This window comes from Mercenaria mercenaria, unplaced genomic scaffold (assembly GCF_021730395.1).
Source record: "Mercenaria mercenaria strain notata unplaced genomic scaffold, MADL_Memer_1 contig_3054, whole genome shotgun sequence".
NCBI classification, from domain to species: domain Eukaryota; kingdom Metazoa; phylum Mollusca; class Bivalvia; order Venerida; family Veneridae; genus Mercenaria; species Mercenaria mercenaria.
The window spans coordinates 10304-26314 of NW_026461158.1; the positions used below are offsets into that span (position 1 = coordinate 10304).

Here is a 16011-nt window from a genome sequence, read left to right on the forward strand (position 1 = left end):
TCAACGAATTTTCACTGTTTTTCACTGTTTTTTTACCATCTTCCGAAATGGCTTTTAAACGCAAACGGACCTATCTATAGTAATAGAGATACTTGTAAAAAAGGAAAGAGATGCATTTGAAAATTGAGTAATACAAGCAAATCAGAATCTGTGGTTGACTGCCACTATTGTAACGATATTTAAAGCGAATATTGAAACTTTTCAAACAACGTATTAGTGTGCAAAGTGCTTATCTTATCCTATTAGGTTTACAATCTGTGGAAAGCAGAACCAGTTCTAACATTAAACGATATCACAACGAAGTTGAAAATACGTTTCTATAGAAGTGTTTTGCAGATTAAGGTTATTGCATAATTACAGCGGCCTACCCAGAAAAAAACGCACAATGTCGTGATAGTTATTATACAAAAAAAGTTTAAGTCGCCGTAAACTAATTCATTGTTTTCTAAAACATAATGTGTAAAGACTTTTATTAACATACTTACGATATATAGTTACATAATATAATTTTGGATAGTGTCAAATCATATCTAAACAATAAACAATTACTTTTCGAATGCATAGAATACAGAAATAAACAACAGAACATTTTTTATTCCAAACTACAGACCATATCTGATACAGTAAGGCGTAAAATGTTTGTTTCCATTATCCCGACCAACCCTAAATTTTTGGCCTGACATTAAAAGTTTTTATCAACATTTCTTTTTTAATTTGCAAAACTGCACTTTCTATGATTTAAACATGGTAAGTGATGCTAGAAATCAACTTACTGTTGCTCTCAGGGCATAACTCCCTTATTTTCATTAATATTTTGACACAAAAATATCCGAAAAGCTTCTTTAAAACAATCTTTAAGAAAAATAATTCGACCCACCTACCCTTTTTTGAGTATGTTACTAGAAACAAAGATTTTTTAGGCCTAATTAAAGAAAAATATAGCTATTCGGCCTAATCATACATAGAGTACAAGTCAACGTAAAATTAGACATATATAAAACACAATTATTATTTTTTATTATAAAAATACAATAAATATCTAAGTTATAATTTAAGAAAAACAATACATATTTGCAAAACAATGTTATCATTATTATATTATTAGCATTCATACACAAGTGGCATTATAACATTTCAAAATCCGCATAATATATTTTGTTCGTGATGCGTCGTATAATAAAGCGTAAAAGGCGGGGCAAATACAGTAAGCGGGATAAGAACGCGTGATTGACGTAAGTGCAAGATTTCGTAATTGACAAAAAGCGATTACCTAAAGTATTACACAAAATAGAAAATAATACAGGTGCACAAAAGATAATCTATCACACTCGAACCCATAGCGCTTGTATATGTGTAATTACCCACACAATGATCCTTATCTAATCAATCTGACTAAAGTACATCTCCTATTACGCTACGCATAGGATCTGACAACGAGCTATTCATGGCCTCGTTCTGACAACCCTTCCGCTAGCCAATCAAAAGCTACCTTACAATATCCTGCAAGCTTTAAAAGCCGTGGATTTTGATATCAACAATTTTTATGTCAAAAGATGTCAGATAGCCGGTTAGCTCAGTCGGTAGGGCACTTGCTTTGTAAATGAGAGGTCCCGGGTTCGAGCCCTGGATTATCTGCAAATTTTTCTTACTCTTTGACATTGGAACAAGTTGTCTGGTTGGTTCAAACAAAAATAGATTTGCGAAAATAAAAATAGCAATATTGGAAATCCAAAATATACAGAAGACGAATGTGAATGGGTCGTTCTCAGATCTTCGTTTAGAAGATCAAGTACTTTAGTCAGATTGCTTATCTAATCTACCGTTAGCAAAACGCAATAAAATGGATTTGCATAAATCAAGTAGTTTAAAACCATGATTGTTATGCCCAGTGTGCATGGAGGTTCTTTCCAGGGGCCTATCAGAAGTATATACATACTGGCGATTTAATGATGTTGTAATAAAAAGATAAACTCCTGTCATATTGCCTACAATAAAGTAAACATCTAAAAACATTTTAAAGCTTGTGAATGTTATAAAAAGTTCAGCATCCGCTATTCAGCAACTTTAAATGCTTAAACAGACTTCTGCTGGGAATTTGAATGTGGTAAAGGCTTTACTTTCTTTGAATTCTAGAGAAAAATTAAACATCGGTATCAAGTAATTTGAAAAAGTTCAATTAATCTTGTTGCTGGTCAGTTTAGTGTCAGTGGCTATTGGCGCTCTTCACCAGGTGATATATAGCAGTCTGTTGAGATGAGCTGATAGAGAAAATGGTTTTCTGAGAAAATATCAATGTCATTATGAGGAAAAATGAACATACTGTAATTACAGATTATTAACTTAGTCTATTTTACGGTAAAACATAACGTTACGCTACAAACGATAAAACTAAAATGGAACTTTGTAAGTGTGCGTCACTGAAACGTCATGACATCACGTTTGCTTACAGACGTTAATTTCCCGTCCTTTGCGTAATTCATTCATTGTTAAATTGGCTATGAGGAAAAAATAAAATCTGTCACAGTAAAAAGCTTATATGCAAGAAATATATCCACCATGTATTTACGAATCGGGATAGAAATTTCCGCCCCTCGGCCACCTGCGCATGGGCAGTAACTCGGCTAGACTCGTCACCGCCTAATACTCGGGACGGATATTTCTATCCGACTCGTAAACACATTACAGATATTACTAGTAGTTCAGTCTACCTAGATCCCCACTGCCTCTTTAAGAACGTTGGCGTCAGCGTTTTTTTATTTAGTACATATTTATAGAGTTCATTTACTTCATGTTTAGCCATGTTTCAAGCATACCTTACGATGACTTTTTTCTCTATAACATATTTAGAAATTGTGTACTTTGATTTTCTGAGTTTGTTATTTCTGCTCTTCACTTAGCCCCTTTTGTTGTTCTTTGATTTCCTGACTTTGTTTTTTTATGTTCCTCTCTCTGCCGTTTTTGTTCTTCGCCGCAGTTTGCTTTTGTAGTTCATCTTTTATTTCTCTTTTGTGGGTGGCTAAATCTTGTGCAAGACCTCGGCCAATTTTCTTCAAACTGTTCTCGTAAATCAGTAACATTTGCAGCAAGCGAAGAAACCTGTTCTGAAAGACCCGCACCTAAGCGAAGATCCCCATATTATGAATGGTAGGTTTTCAGCATACAGTGTTTGTTAGTAATTCGTCTGAGTTCACCCAACACAGCGCAGATAGGTGTAGCTGTAAATACATTTTCCATTTGTCCTTCGAATATTCCTAATGCTGAAAGCTCACCTGGAATTTGCTCATTTGTGAAAATGAGTGCACCCGAGTCGCCAAGCTTAGCAAACGGACATGCTCCCAAAGACTGTATTTCTATTTGGTCGTGCAGAACTAACTCAGAACCTAGAATATTGGCCTTAAATACATGTGTTCGAACTGATGCACCATTAACTCGACATATCCCTGTTGTAAGTTTGCTTTCACATCCATATTTATATACTACAGGATATTGGAGACGGCTTTCTGACTCCCAAACTTTTCCGGAACAAAACACAAATGGTCTGTCTGGTCCAAATCCTGTAATAAAAAAGCTGAGTTTAAAACATGAATTGTCAACTGATTTGATATCTGCGCCCAGAATATGCCCTGTATATCTACTCCGTTAATATATCCAAATACATTCTACACTAATAGAGAGGGGCAACAGCATCATATTGAACATGCGGATGCCAACGCTCGCCTGTTAGTTCCTAACGCAGGGCAATATGCACGAACAGGATTACGGGTCTTGACCTTCTTATTCACCTACTGATCAATGTTTTACAGCTTTAGTATTAAAAATAAAAATTAACAGAAAAAAACTAACCAAGAAAGTTAAATGGGGTCATAATCCTGACAGTATGAAAAGCAGAGTTATAGTTCTTCACCCACTTACCAATCTAAAGATAATAAACACGTCTACAGACTTTGAATTTTCCAAGTACATAAAGGGCCATATTTCCGACGAAATGCAAGTGAGAGTTAAATGGTTATTGGCTAACATACTAACCAATTCATGATAAACAAGACTGCAAAGTTTCAAAGCTGTAACTCTTACATAATACAAAAAATTAGACTTAATAAACAAAATTTTAACAGAGATATTCAAAGTTTTAAAGTACACAAAAGGATCATAATTCTGAGAATGTGCGGCGTATCAGAGTTACATTTCTTGGCGTACTTTATCATCTATGACAGCAAGGTCTAAAAGCTGTTGTTTCTGTAGTGCGACTCGAATTCTAGTAAAGTAAACCTATTTTTAATAGTCACTAGTTACTGAAATATATTGTTTGCAACGATAAATAAGGTATTTTATATTTTTTTACATATAGATATTACATTTGATGACAGCAACCTTTTGTTTTAACCAATTTGCTGTGAAGTGCCGTTGAACAGTCAGAGAAATACTTCAAAATGGATAAAGTGTCTGAACTACTTTTCAAACGACCAAATAAAATGATGAATATAAATTGTACATGCGTTGCTACATATATTTAACACCAGTTATAGCTATAACAACATTGTACATGGGTTGTCACAGATATGTAACACCAGTTATATGTATAATAACATTGTACATGAGTTGTTACATATATGTAACACCAGCTAAAGCTATAACATCATACATCAGATATGTGACAACAGTTATAAGTATAACAACACTGTACATGGTTTTATGCAGATATGTAATACCAGTTAGGGATATAAAAACATTGTACATAACATGCCAAAATACGCATTTTCACTTGCGAACGTTTTCTCAATAATAGCTACCGGTTTTTTTTAAAGTTTTATGGTAAATCAGTATAAAGATTAATATAGACCTGACAAAAAGTCGTATGTAGATAGCTCGTAGTGTTTATTTAAAAGCATTTTGGTAACATCCCCGAAATTACTGATATCTTGAATGGAAGTCGTGTATTTTTGATTTTGAAGGACAACTGAACGGCTTGACCTAATGATGACGTAAAATATCTGTCAAGTGTAACCGTTTGAAAAGTGTGTATGTTCGTAGCGATAGCAAAGAGTTTTAAAAAATGTTAATAATATCATGTTTGCCTAAAGAAGGTCTCCTTTTAATCCCCCGCCACGAGTGGTGGGGGTTATAGGAATGGTTTTCGTCCGTCCGTCCGTCCTTTTGTCCTTCTGTTCGTAACATTTCGTTCCCGCTCTGTAGCTCCTAAACCCCTTGAAGGGTTTTCATGAAACTTTGGTCAAATGATAACATTATCAAGACGATGTGCAGAACCAATAAGTCAGCTATGTCAGCTCAATGTCAAGGTAACAGCTCAAGATAAAGTATTGAGCCTTCCATTTCATGTCCGTTCTGTATCTCCTAAATCCCTTGGAGGATAATCATGAAATATCAAATGATCACCTTATCAAGAGGATGTGCAGAACATATGAGTCAGCCATGTTGGCTCAAGGTCGAAGTCACAACTCGAGGTCAAAGGTTCGAACCTTCAATTTTGTGTCCGCTCTATATCTCCTTAACCCATTGTAGCATAATCATGAGACTTGGGTCAAGTGATCACCACATCAAGACGATGTGCAAAATTCACGAGTCAGCCATGTTAGCTCAAGTCAAAGGTTTTAGCCTTCCATTTTGTGTCCGCTCTGTATCTCCTAAACCTCTTGAAGGATTTTCATGAAACTTAGGTAAATTAATCAATGAGCAGAAATTATGAGTCAGCCTTGTTAGCTTAAGGTCAAGGTCACAACTGGATTGTTTAATGGTTCCGCTCACTACCATAAACCCTTTCACTGCCCATAACAATGGCGGGGATATAGCTGTCTTTCAGACTGCCTTGTAGTTTTTCTTTCACTTATAATGACATCTTTTCTGTTCCTCATAAACCTTCTTTAGTAAATACCATCTCCACATATCACAATAAGGTATTTGAACTAAAAAAAAAACAATATTTTTAAAACCTTTTCTTGTATCTTGCATTTGCTTGTCATTGTTTTGTGGTATTTATACCCACAACACACACTCACACATGTACCCACACTCATCACGCCATTAATTTCCTCTCAGTCTAGTGCCCTTTCTACTGGTTATATCATCATCTAGACATAACATTTTCAGTTTTCTTAACAATTAAGTTACGTTAAAAGCTTAGTTTTGCAATGTCAAACCATTAGCATAAGGAAATAAAGTGTCAGTCAAAAGGGGCACTTGTACGGTTCTGTACACGTTCAGCAGTATATTTGGAGCAGTACCTATTCGAAAATACAAAATGGATGTTAGCTTTCATGTATTATTACCAAATCCCACTAAATTAACCCCGTTCGCTTCATTCAATCACTGTGTTCTTGAGCTTAAGTTCTTACGCCTACATTTTTTATTAGCGGGGGATGGGATTGTGACAGGAAAGGCCGTACCGGCGACAGTAACCATCAGAACAAATCAACACCCTTTACAATATTTACAAATTTATTTACATAAGATGATTATTAACAATAAATAGATATGAAAAAAAAAAAAAGAAACTGATTATAAGAAAGAAAAAAAAAAGAAAGTTCAGTATCTCTAGATACAAAAGTTCTTATACTTCCATTCTAATCTGACGTACACAGGTCTTTAATGTAATTGTGAACTTTAAGTAGCACAACAAAACATAGCTTCTAATTCAAAATACAGTCCCTTAAACCGTGAATACGTTGATTCCGTATTGGCTCCCTAGGGTGGTAGGTGATTGCATCCCTGACTGACTTCAGAGGATAACAAAAATCATCGTCTTTGCGGTTTACGGCCAACCATGGACGAAAGCTCTGCGCTGGGAATATCACATCCAGGCGAGTGAAGACAATTTGAACCTCGGGCATTGTACTTCCGGGTTTGACATCACCAGGAAAATCGTCTGGCGGAAGAAGTTTCGATCGAGCATAAATTTCTAGCAAGAAAATAATTCAGACATAGATTCGTCTATAAAGTCGTAAGGTGGTGTGGGGCAAGGCATATCTAGTCCAGTCAAATTTAAGGATAATGTCCCGCCAAATAATAAATTTCATGGGATTCACGCTAAGCCGTGAGCTATGACTATTGTCATTTTCAGGGTTTCACGATATAGCCGGAAATCTATACTACTTTGGCGCGAATTTAAATTGACAATTTGAGGCCCATTATATGGTTTTGGGGATAAAAACATAAATTACTGAAGTTTATAAAATATCAACTTTCTTATTACTGAACAGAATTTAATGAAATTTACATGGAAATTTGTTATGAAATACAGAAAAATATAAGAGGTATTTCATGCGTGAAATCTGACATTTACCTCAATAACTCAAAAAATTTACAAACAGATGATGCAATACCTGCATTTACAATACATATAAAAAAAGGGCCCGTATGTAAATTTGTGACACACGCCCCCCCTTAAAAAGAAATTTAATTTTTCTAATTAAAAGGGCAAAATGACATACTGAAATAGCAAACACAAAAAGAAAACACACATGTCACATCTGTACACCATATAATATAGCCACCTGTCTACACTCTACTCAAAAAATTTCTGCGCCTACATTTTCTCTACCAGGAATTGCTCTAATACTGATCCTATATGGCTGCAATGCCAATGCCCATCTCATCAGCCTGGAATTGCTAAGTTTCCCCTTTATTTCAAATAAGTGAGGCTGTGATCTGTCTCTAAAAAAAGTCTTTCCCGAACAATACCGGGTGAAACTTAGCTACTGCCCATACTATCGCTAAACACTCCTTCTCTATCACTGAGTACTTTTGCTCCCTAGGTAGCAATTTTCTACTAGCATACGTTTACAGGTAATTTCTCTCCATAAATTTTCCTGAAGCAATACTGACCCTAAACCTACATCTGAAAGCATCTACTCTCAATATAAAAGTCTGATCTAAATCTGGCAACTTCAAAATAGGCGGACCCATTAAGTTTAGCCTTCAAAGTCTGAAAAGCCTTTTCTTGACTTTCACCCCACTCTACAAGATTTGGCTGACCCTTTTTCGTCAAATCTGTGAGCGGAACTGCAATGGCTGCAAAATTTGGGATAAACTTAAAAAGTCTCACTAGAAGTACGCATACAAAATATATATCTGTCAATACCTTTGAGAAATTGTCTAAAAAATCTACTACTTCCTGTTTACATGCTCGGTACTCTGGATTTACCTCTACATTTTTTTTACGTTTCTGTACCCTGCTTTATAGGACACAAAACTATATCCTTTTCTACTCTACTCGAAAACTCATCACTACTTTCATTCGGATCTAATCTGTCATAATCTCTCTGATCCTCCTCTACAATAGCTGCTCCAACCTTACTTAAAATACCCTTATCTGGTATAGACTTACTATCATCCTTCCTTTCACAGTACTGTTTCAGCATGTTTGCATGAAACGTTTTCAACTTTCCGTCTACATCTATCCTGTAATCTAGTCTTTTTTACTACCTCTACTACTACGTAAGGACCTTCCAATGTAACAACAACTTATTCTGTTTCGTAGGTAACAATCAAGTACCTTACTACCTGCCTTAAACCTCCTATCTCTAGCCTTCCTATGTAATACTTCTTGTATCTAGCACTACTTTTTGCTAACTGTTGCTGGGGCTATCTTACACCGTATCCTCCAACTTTTCTTGCAATCCATAACATACTGGTAAGTGGTTTTAACCTCATCATTCTCCTCTTACCACCCATAACTCTCTTAGCACAGTTATGGGTCCACGGATTGTTCTGCCTAAAGTAAACTCAAAGGGAGAAAATCCCAAACTTTCTTGGGGAACTTCACGGTAAGCAAACAACATAGCATTCAAATACCTATCCCAATCTCTAGGTCTCTCACTACACATACGCTTCAACATCTGTTTTAAACTACCGTTAAACTTCTCTACTAAACCATTACACATAGGGTGATACGGTTTGTAGTTAACTGCCTTAATGACAAAAACCTACTAATTTCTGCCATAAGGTCTGACAAAACTGCGATCCACAATCGGTATGCTTTTCCCTCTGGAAACTCCTAATCTACTGTACATATCTACAAATGCCTCTGCTACTCTCTCAGTTTCAATACTAGGTAGTGCTATAGCTTCTGGATATCTAGAAAGCATAATCTACCATAGTCAAAATGTTCCTGTTTTTCCTATCAGTCATAGGTTCGATCGGACCAACGATATCGACGGCAACTCTTTTAAACGGAGTATCAATCAAAGGCATTTTTCCTAACGGAACTTTACTTACTCTCCCCTTAGCTATAGTACGTTGACAATACTACTCTGACAGTACCTCCTAACCTCTGCCATTACTCCGGGCCCATAAATTCGCCTAATACCCTATCACTAGTTTTCCTTACCTAAATGGCCTGACAGAAACGAATCATGTGCAACTTTCATCACAGTTTCTCTAAGACATTTAGGTACAATCAACTGTCTACTTTTGGGTCAAAATTTCTGGGCAGTATACTCCTCTATATAACAATCTATTCCTTATCTCAAACCTAACTGAACCTTTACCTCTACACTGCTTAATCGTACCTTCCTCAGCCTTCTTTCTACAAAAATCTAAATGCTATCTTTCTGTTGCTTTTCTAAGAATTCCTCTCTAATACATCTAAAATCTGAGACGGAACTTTAAGCTTTATTTGGGCTTCTTAACTTTGGCTTGCCCCTAGTTTCTACTGCGACGCTAAGCTCTAAACTGAGGTTCTACAGCTCCCTCTACATTACCAATTATAACATCTTGGGAGGATTATCACAACCAACGCCTCTACTGTACCCTTGAAATCGGAAATTTATATCTATCTAGCTACATCTAGCCTATGTTCCTCCCATCTATGTACTTACATCTACGGTTTTCTCTAAAAACTGACTTTCTTCTACAGTCCCGTTCACTATCACACATTACAACCTGTATCCCGCATAGCGATTACATCCCTACCATTACAAGTACCGGGTTTTGTTAGGACATGTACTTACACTAAGCATACCTAACTCCCAACATCACTTAGTTCTATAATGCTATTTCCACTCTCTGACCTACTTGACTTACCCTATCTCTATCTCTATTTCTTCCCCTACCTCTACTTTCCCAGATCGGTCACGGCCTCTACCTCTATTTCTATTTTCCTTACTATTTTTTATTCTCCCCTTTACTACTTTCCTGTTCCTGCTCTACTTCTAACTCGCTGCTGCATTTGCACTATTACCCGCCATACTTTCCACTCCTACAGTAATATGAACTATGCCCTATTCGACCACACTTATAACACTTCAGTACACCAAAGGTTGAAAACCTCTACCTCTATTAGCAACATTGCTACTACCTCTATTACTATGCCTACATTCGACTACTAGGATACTGTCTCTGGGTGTTTCATATGGTTATAGCTCCGGTCCTTATTGGTTCGATTCACGACAACTTGGGACCTCCACGAGTCCCTTTGCAAACAAATCTGCATCTTCTGCTACATCCCTGCTTTAACTAACCTCTTACTACTCAAATTCTGGTATAGTTCTCTATTACAGACATCTAAAAATTGGTCCCTAAGAATAAAATCTAACAATCCTTCGTACGTTTTTTTCTACCTACTCAATCTAAGCCAACCATCTAAATATCTACTTATTTTGGCTAAAACATCACAAAGGTTTCTCATTATCCCGAGGCCTCTCAGTTCTAAACTTTTTCTTATAGCCATCGTCCCGTGAGTTTCGAACTGACGTAGCAAAACGGCTTTCAGTTTATCATAATCCTTCCTATCTTCCACGGAAGCCTATCAAAAACCTCTCTTGCCGTACCCTTTAAAGGAACGGTAAGTTAAGTGACCATATCTCTTTATCCCAAACCTGCGCACAGCGTACGTTTCGTACACATTCAATACGCATCCATGGAATCAATTTTCTCATCAAAGGGAGACTCTTAACCTTTTCCTTTTTCTTACTCATCTTTTCTAAGTCTGTCTTAAACTTATGCTCTGTTTCTAATTTCCTACTTTCTGCTTCCTCCTTTTCTGTTTCTAACTTCCTAGCTAACATTAACTTCTCCTTTTCCATTTCTAACTTATCTAGTTTTTAAATTACGTTCTAACTCTAACTTTTCCCTTTTCCCGCCTCTAAAGCTACTACGCGTTCATATTCTATCTTTTTTCCTTCTGCAACCTAACTTCTAACTCTAATCTTTCCCTATCTGCTTCTAACCTTTTCCCTTCTCTCTTTCTCTCTCTGTTTCTACTCTTAATCTCTCTGCTTCTAAACTACTTTTTTTTTCATATTCTATCTTTTCTTTCTGCAACCTAGCTTCTAACCTAATCTATCTTTCTCTGCTTCTAACCTATCTTTCTCTGCTCTGCTCTTTAAATTTTTCTGCCTCTAATCTATCTTTCTCTGCCTCTAATCTACTATGTCTTTCCTCACGTTCCCTACCTGCTCTTCCTTAACAAAGTTACGTAAATCATCCCTTCATAACCTAACTCCTTTCCTACCTTCGTCAACCTACTAAAACTAGTCTGATTACACTACGTTAACACTAATAACACTACGCACTACAGCTACTAATAACAACCTGAGACACTAAATAAACAAACGTGAGGGGAAAACTAGACTACACTAGTTTACACTAAGGCTCTAACAGTTACCACTGAAGCCAAAACAAAGTTTCTATACACTACGTATATACTAACAAAACGTCCTCACTAAAATAATAATACACTAAGTTGCGCAACATACTATGTGTCAATCAAGGTTGCACAGCAACAAGCACAAAGTACATTGACAGTAAGGGTGCAACAATTTCCCTAGCCTTATCAAATATCAATCAACTGTAACTAGTGTTAACACTTTAGTGTACAAATAAAAAAAAATATAAATCAAAGTGTTTTATCCCAAGATAAAGTATAGGTATAACACAACTGTGTAGCACTAAAACATAAGAGTAGGTTAAAAGTATATGCAAGTAACAAGCTTGCTAAAACACACAAATTTAAAAAAATACTGTATCTGGGATGTATACAGTACACTAATACAAAATAGGATCACTGGGGGAAGTGGGCGACGCACAATTAAGAGTGAGTAGGATAACTCTCCTTGTCAAGGGCGATCACTCTCAGCACAGATATATGATGGCTTAATCATAGAGTGACATCAAAACCCAAAAGAAAAATAAAAGGAAACGAACTCACCCCAGAATCCAAGTGTCGTATACAACTGTCTATTTGTCTGTGCCACAAAAGCTGGTTTGCTGAAGCTACGGATCTGTCCTTGTCTTGTCTGAGGTAAGACGTCACTCTGAAAAATGAATAAAACTATTATATGGTAACAATAAAACAAAACAAGGAATCTTTACAAATTATTGCTGCAGTTAAATGGGTGGGTTTAAAAATGTTCGAATAGCTACTGTGATGGTCGCCAATCCCACTTCCCGGGCACCATTGTGACAGGAAAGGCCGTACCGGCGACAGTAACCATCAGAACAAATCAACACCCTTTACAATATTTACAAATTTATTTACATAAAGATGATTATTAACAATGAAAGATATGAGAAAAAAAAAAAAACTGATTATAAGAAAGAAAAAAAAGAAAGTTTAGTATCTCTAGAACAAAAGTTCTTATACTTCCATTCTAATCTGACGTGACACAGGTCTTTAATGTAATTGTGAACTTTAAGTAGCACAAACAAAACATAGCTTCTAAATTCAAAATAAGTCCCTTTAAACCGTGAATACGTTTATTCCGTTTTTGCTCCTATGGGGGTAGGTGATTGCATCCCTGAGCTGACTTCAGAGGATAACAAAAAACATCGTCTTTGCGGTTTACGGCACAACCATGGGACGAAAGCTCTGCGCTGGGAATATCACATCCAGGCGAGTGAAGACAAGTGAACCTCGGGCATTGTACTTCCGGGTTATGACATCACCAGGAAAATCGTCTGGCGGAAGAAGCTCGATCGAGCATAAATTTCTAGCAAGAAAATAATTCAGACATAGATTCGTCTATAAAGTCGTAAGGTGGTGTGCGCAAGGCATATCTAGTCCAGTCTATTTAAAGGATAATGTCCCGCCAAATACTAAATTTTCATGGGATTCACGGCTAAGCCGTGAGCTATGACTATTGTCATTTTCACGGGATTCACGATATAGCCGGGAAATCTAACTACTTTGGCGCGAATTTAAATTGACAATTTGAGGCCCATTATAGTGGTTTTGGGGATAAAAACATAAATTACTGAAGTTTATAAAATATCAACTTTCTTATTACTGAACAGAATTTAATGAAATTTACATGGAAATTTATGTTATGAAATACAGAAAAATATAAGAGGTATTTCATGCGTGAAATCTGACATTTACCTCAATAACTCAAAAATTTACAAACAGATGATGCAATACCTGCATTTACAATACATATAAAATAAGGCCCGTATGTCAATTTGTGACAGGGATATGCATATTTTCATTGCATGCTATAATACATACATAAATGAAGTAGAGAACAGGGCGAAAGATAAGGACTTTTTATATTTAGACTTCATGCGACTAGACCTTTGTATGTTTACTTTTGGTTTAGTATTTATCAGCTATATAGTGCTAACTTATCTCTCCTAAAATGAATAGACATATAGACAAGATTCATACAAACATTTTTTTTAACTGGCAAATTTGTTGGCGCAAAGGTAAACCCAAATTAAACCCTTAAACCCTGAAACGTGTACAGAAACTTTAATTCGCATCAAGAGACTACTGACGTTGGATTCTACGCGAATATTTCATCGGTCAACAGTTGAACACGGAGGTCCGTAAGAAAAATTGTTGTATATTCCAACAAGGAATTTTGTATATTGTAACCAAAGCGGCAATATATCGGTCAGTCATGCTAGACAAATGTGAATCGCTGATTTGAAAGGGTTGAAATAAAATGATATCAGTTATAAAATAGTGTAGCTTCTAGACCGGACTAAGTAAGAGAAATTATACGCAAAAGGATTTTGACAAGAGCAAAATTACAGCTTATTAATGCGAAATTTTTTAGGGGAAATTAAAAATGCGTTACTTCTCAAGAATTGCAATCCAAAAAATGTGTTTATGTATTTTCTGTTTGTAACATCTCCCACTCTGCATGCATAAGTGAATGCATATGATATAATGGAAGTATATATATATGAAATAAGCATGAAAGTTATTTGAATTCTAGTAGAATAAAACAATGTTTACTATTTCATTTTATTACCTGCAGCTGCATATTCGGAATCATCAGGAAAGGTTCCGTCAGTAGGCAATCTGTCTTGATTGATCTTAATTAATGCAATCTCCATTCCAGGAATTCCGTTTCCTCCTTCTTTATACAAGGCCACCACAGCAGTACCGAAAGGATCGGAGACAGGCTGGTACACAAGTTCATCACTGTTAATTTCTGTATATCCATGTTCAAGTATCCACTTTAACTTCTCATTACCAAATACTACATGAGCACAGGTGATACCGTATAAGTTTCCATCGTTCTCAAACTCGACAAATGCCCCAAGTGTGCCCGGTCCCTCACCACGTATACCACATCCCATTTTAACATTTCTATGGTAGTCGTAAGGCCCCCCACATAGTGTAAATATCCCCTCTCGAACGTCAACAGGATATTTTTCAAGCTTTGTAGGAAATGGCTTCTCATTCAAAGGAAGAAACCCCTTGACATGTACATACAGTACAATGCACAGTTCTTTCTTTACTGAATACTGACCTGTTTCATCTACACTTGCCTTAAACCAACCAGCCGTAACTAGAGTTAGTTTGGTATGCCTTTCCATCAGTAATTTTGCATTTTCCCTCAAGCATTTTTCGAGATCCTGAATTTCTTCAGGAGACGGCCGATTATCTGCATGTAGTTCTTTTTCATTTATTTCTTTGTTCTCTTTCTTTGCCTTGACTTCTAAGACGCACCTCTGATATGTTGAAAAGTCTTTTACATCTACGATTTCATTATCCGAAGTTAATACAACGAATACGATTTCATTTCCGAAAGTCATATTATCTTTTCTGTACGTTTTAGCAGCCCACACAATGACAACAGTTTCTGATATCTCTTTTACATAACTGCAGATATCTTTACAAATGTGTACCAAAACGGGTGATGAAAGAGTATATTTTGCACATACCGCATTAAGTACATCTTGATTTGGCAACTTCCTTTGCTCTAATAAACTTGCAGCTTGATCTTCAAAATTGCCATCAACTTCTAAAGAAATCTGCCATGCAGCCGAATCTAAACGGATATAAAGAAATGTAAGAACGATGCATTTTAAAGTTTTAAAAACCTTTCTGGCTCTCATTAGTAAAAACAAAATCTTTAGAATTTTAACAGAAAAAAACAGAAAAAAAACTAAACAAAAAATCCAAAAAAAAAAAAAAAAAAAGAAACGAAAAAACGAGAGTACATTTTTATAATGTTTCAGCCACAATGATCACAAGATTTTTTATATCATACATCTAAATATTGATTATGTCACGCACAGAAAATGCCTAAACTGTTTTGTTCACTTTTGCAGTTAAACCCAGTAAATATACCATATACCACCATAATAACTTAATTATGTGAAACATTTGAAAGACTGCGTGGCATGGAACATGGAAATAAAGCATACTTTGGTCATTTCTTTTTGTTTTAACATGAAGATCTGCATTGCCAGCGGGTATATTCATTCAATATATACCCTGAAGCGAAATATACGAGAAACGATATTTTGACAGGTTATCTTAAATATGTGAAAAATAATATGATAAGTGTATTTCCATGTCAAGGGACTCGTGTTCAAGAAAACGTTCAACTTTGTAGATTACAGTTGAATTGAAAATGTTCACTTTTAAAGGTAGCTGGCACCGATTTGCTAAGTGTTTTATTTCATATAACTTAAAAATGATTGTGTGTATATTTTTTAAAAACATTGCATGCCAAAATACTCTTTTCTGTACTCAAGAAAAAAATGAATAAATTATTGTTTACTTATACACATCGACGTAAGGAAAATGCATACTTCTAT

The 16011-nt window shown here is 35.9% G+C and overlaps 1 protein-coding gene across 1 annotated transcript; it reads right to left on the reverse strand.

Annotated features, from left to right (window-relative positions):
- Positions 1-489: 489 nt before the first annotated feature.
- On the reverse strand, positions 490-15227 carry LOC123560535 (uncharacterized). The gene is made up of 2 exons (XM_045352707.2): positions 14211-15227; positions 490-3554 (listed from the first exon to the last, which is right to left on the reverse strand). The coding sequence occupies exons 1-2, from the start codon at positions 14998-15000 to the stop codon at positions 3136-3138; spliced, it is 1209 nt and encodes a 402-aa protein (XP_045208642.1). The 5' UTR covers positions 15001-15227; the 3' UTR covers positions 490-3135.
- Between the last annotated feature and the right edge of the window lie 784 nt (positions 15228-16011).

What these genes read in the sequence shown, in the direction of transcription:
- LOC123560535 (XM_045352707.2), bottom strand. Translation starts at nt 15,000, where the DNA reads ATGACTTTCGGAAATGAAATCGTATTCGTTGTATTAACTTCGGATAAT. An exon ending in TTCCGAATATGCAGCTGCAG is followed by an intron (nt 3,555 to 14,210) that starts GTAATAAAATGA and finishes TTTTTATTACAG; the next exon opens with GATTTGGACCAGACAGACCA.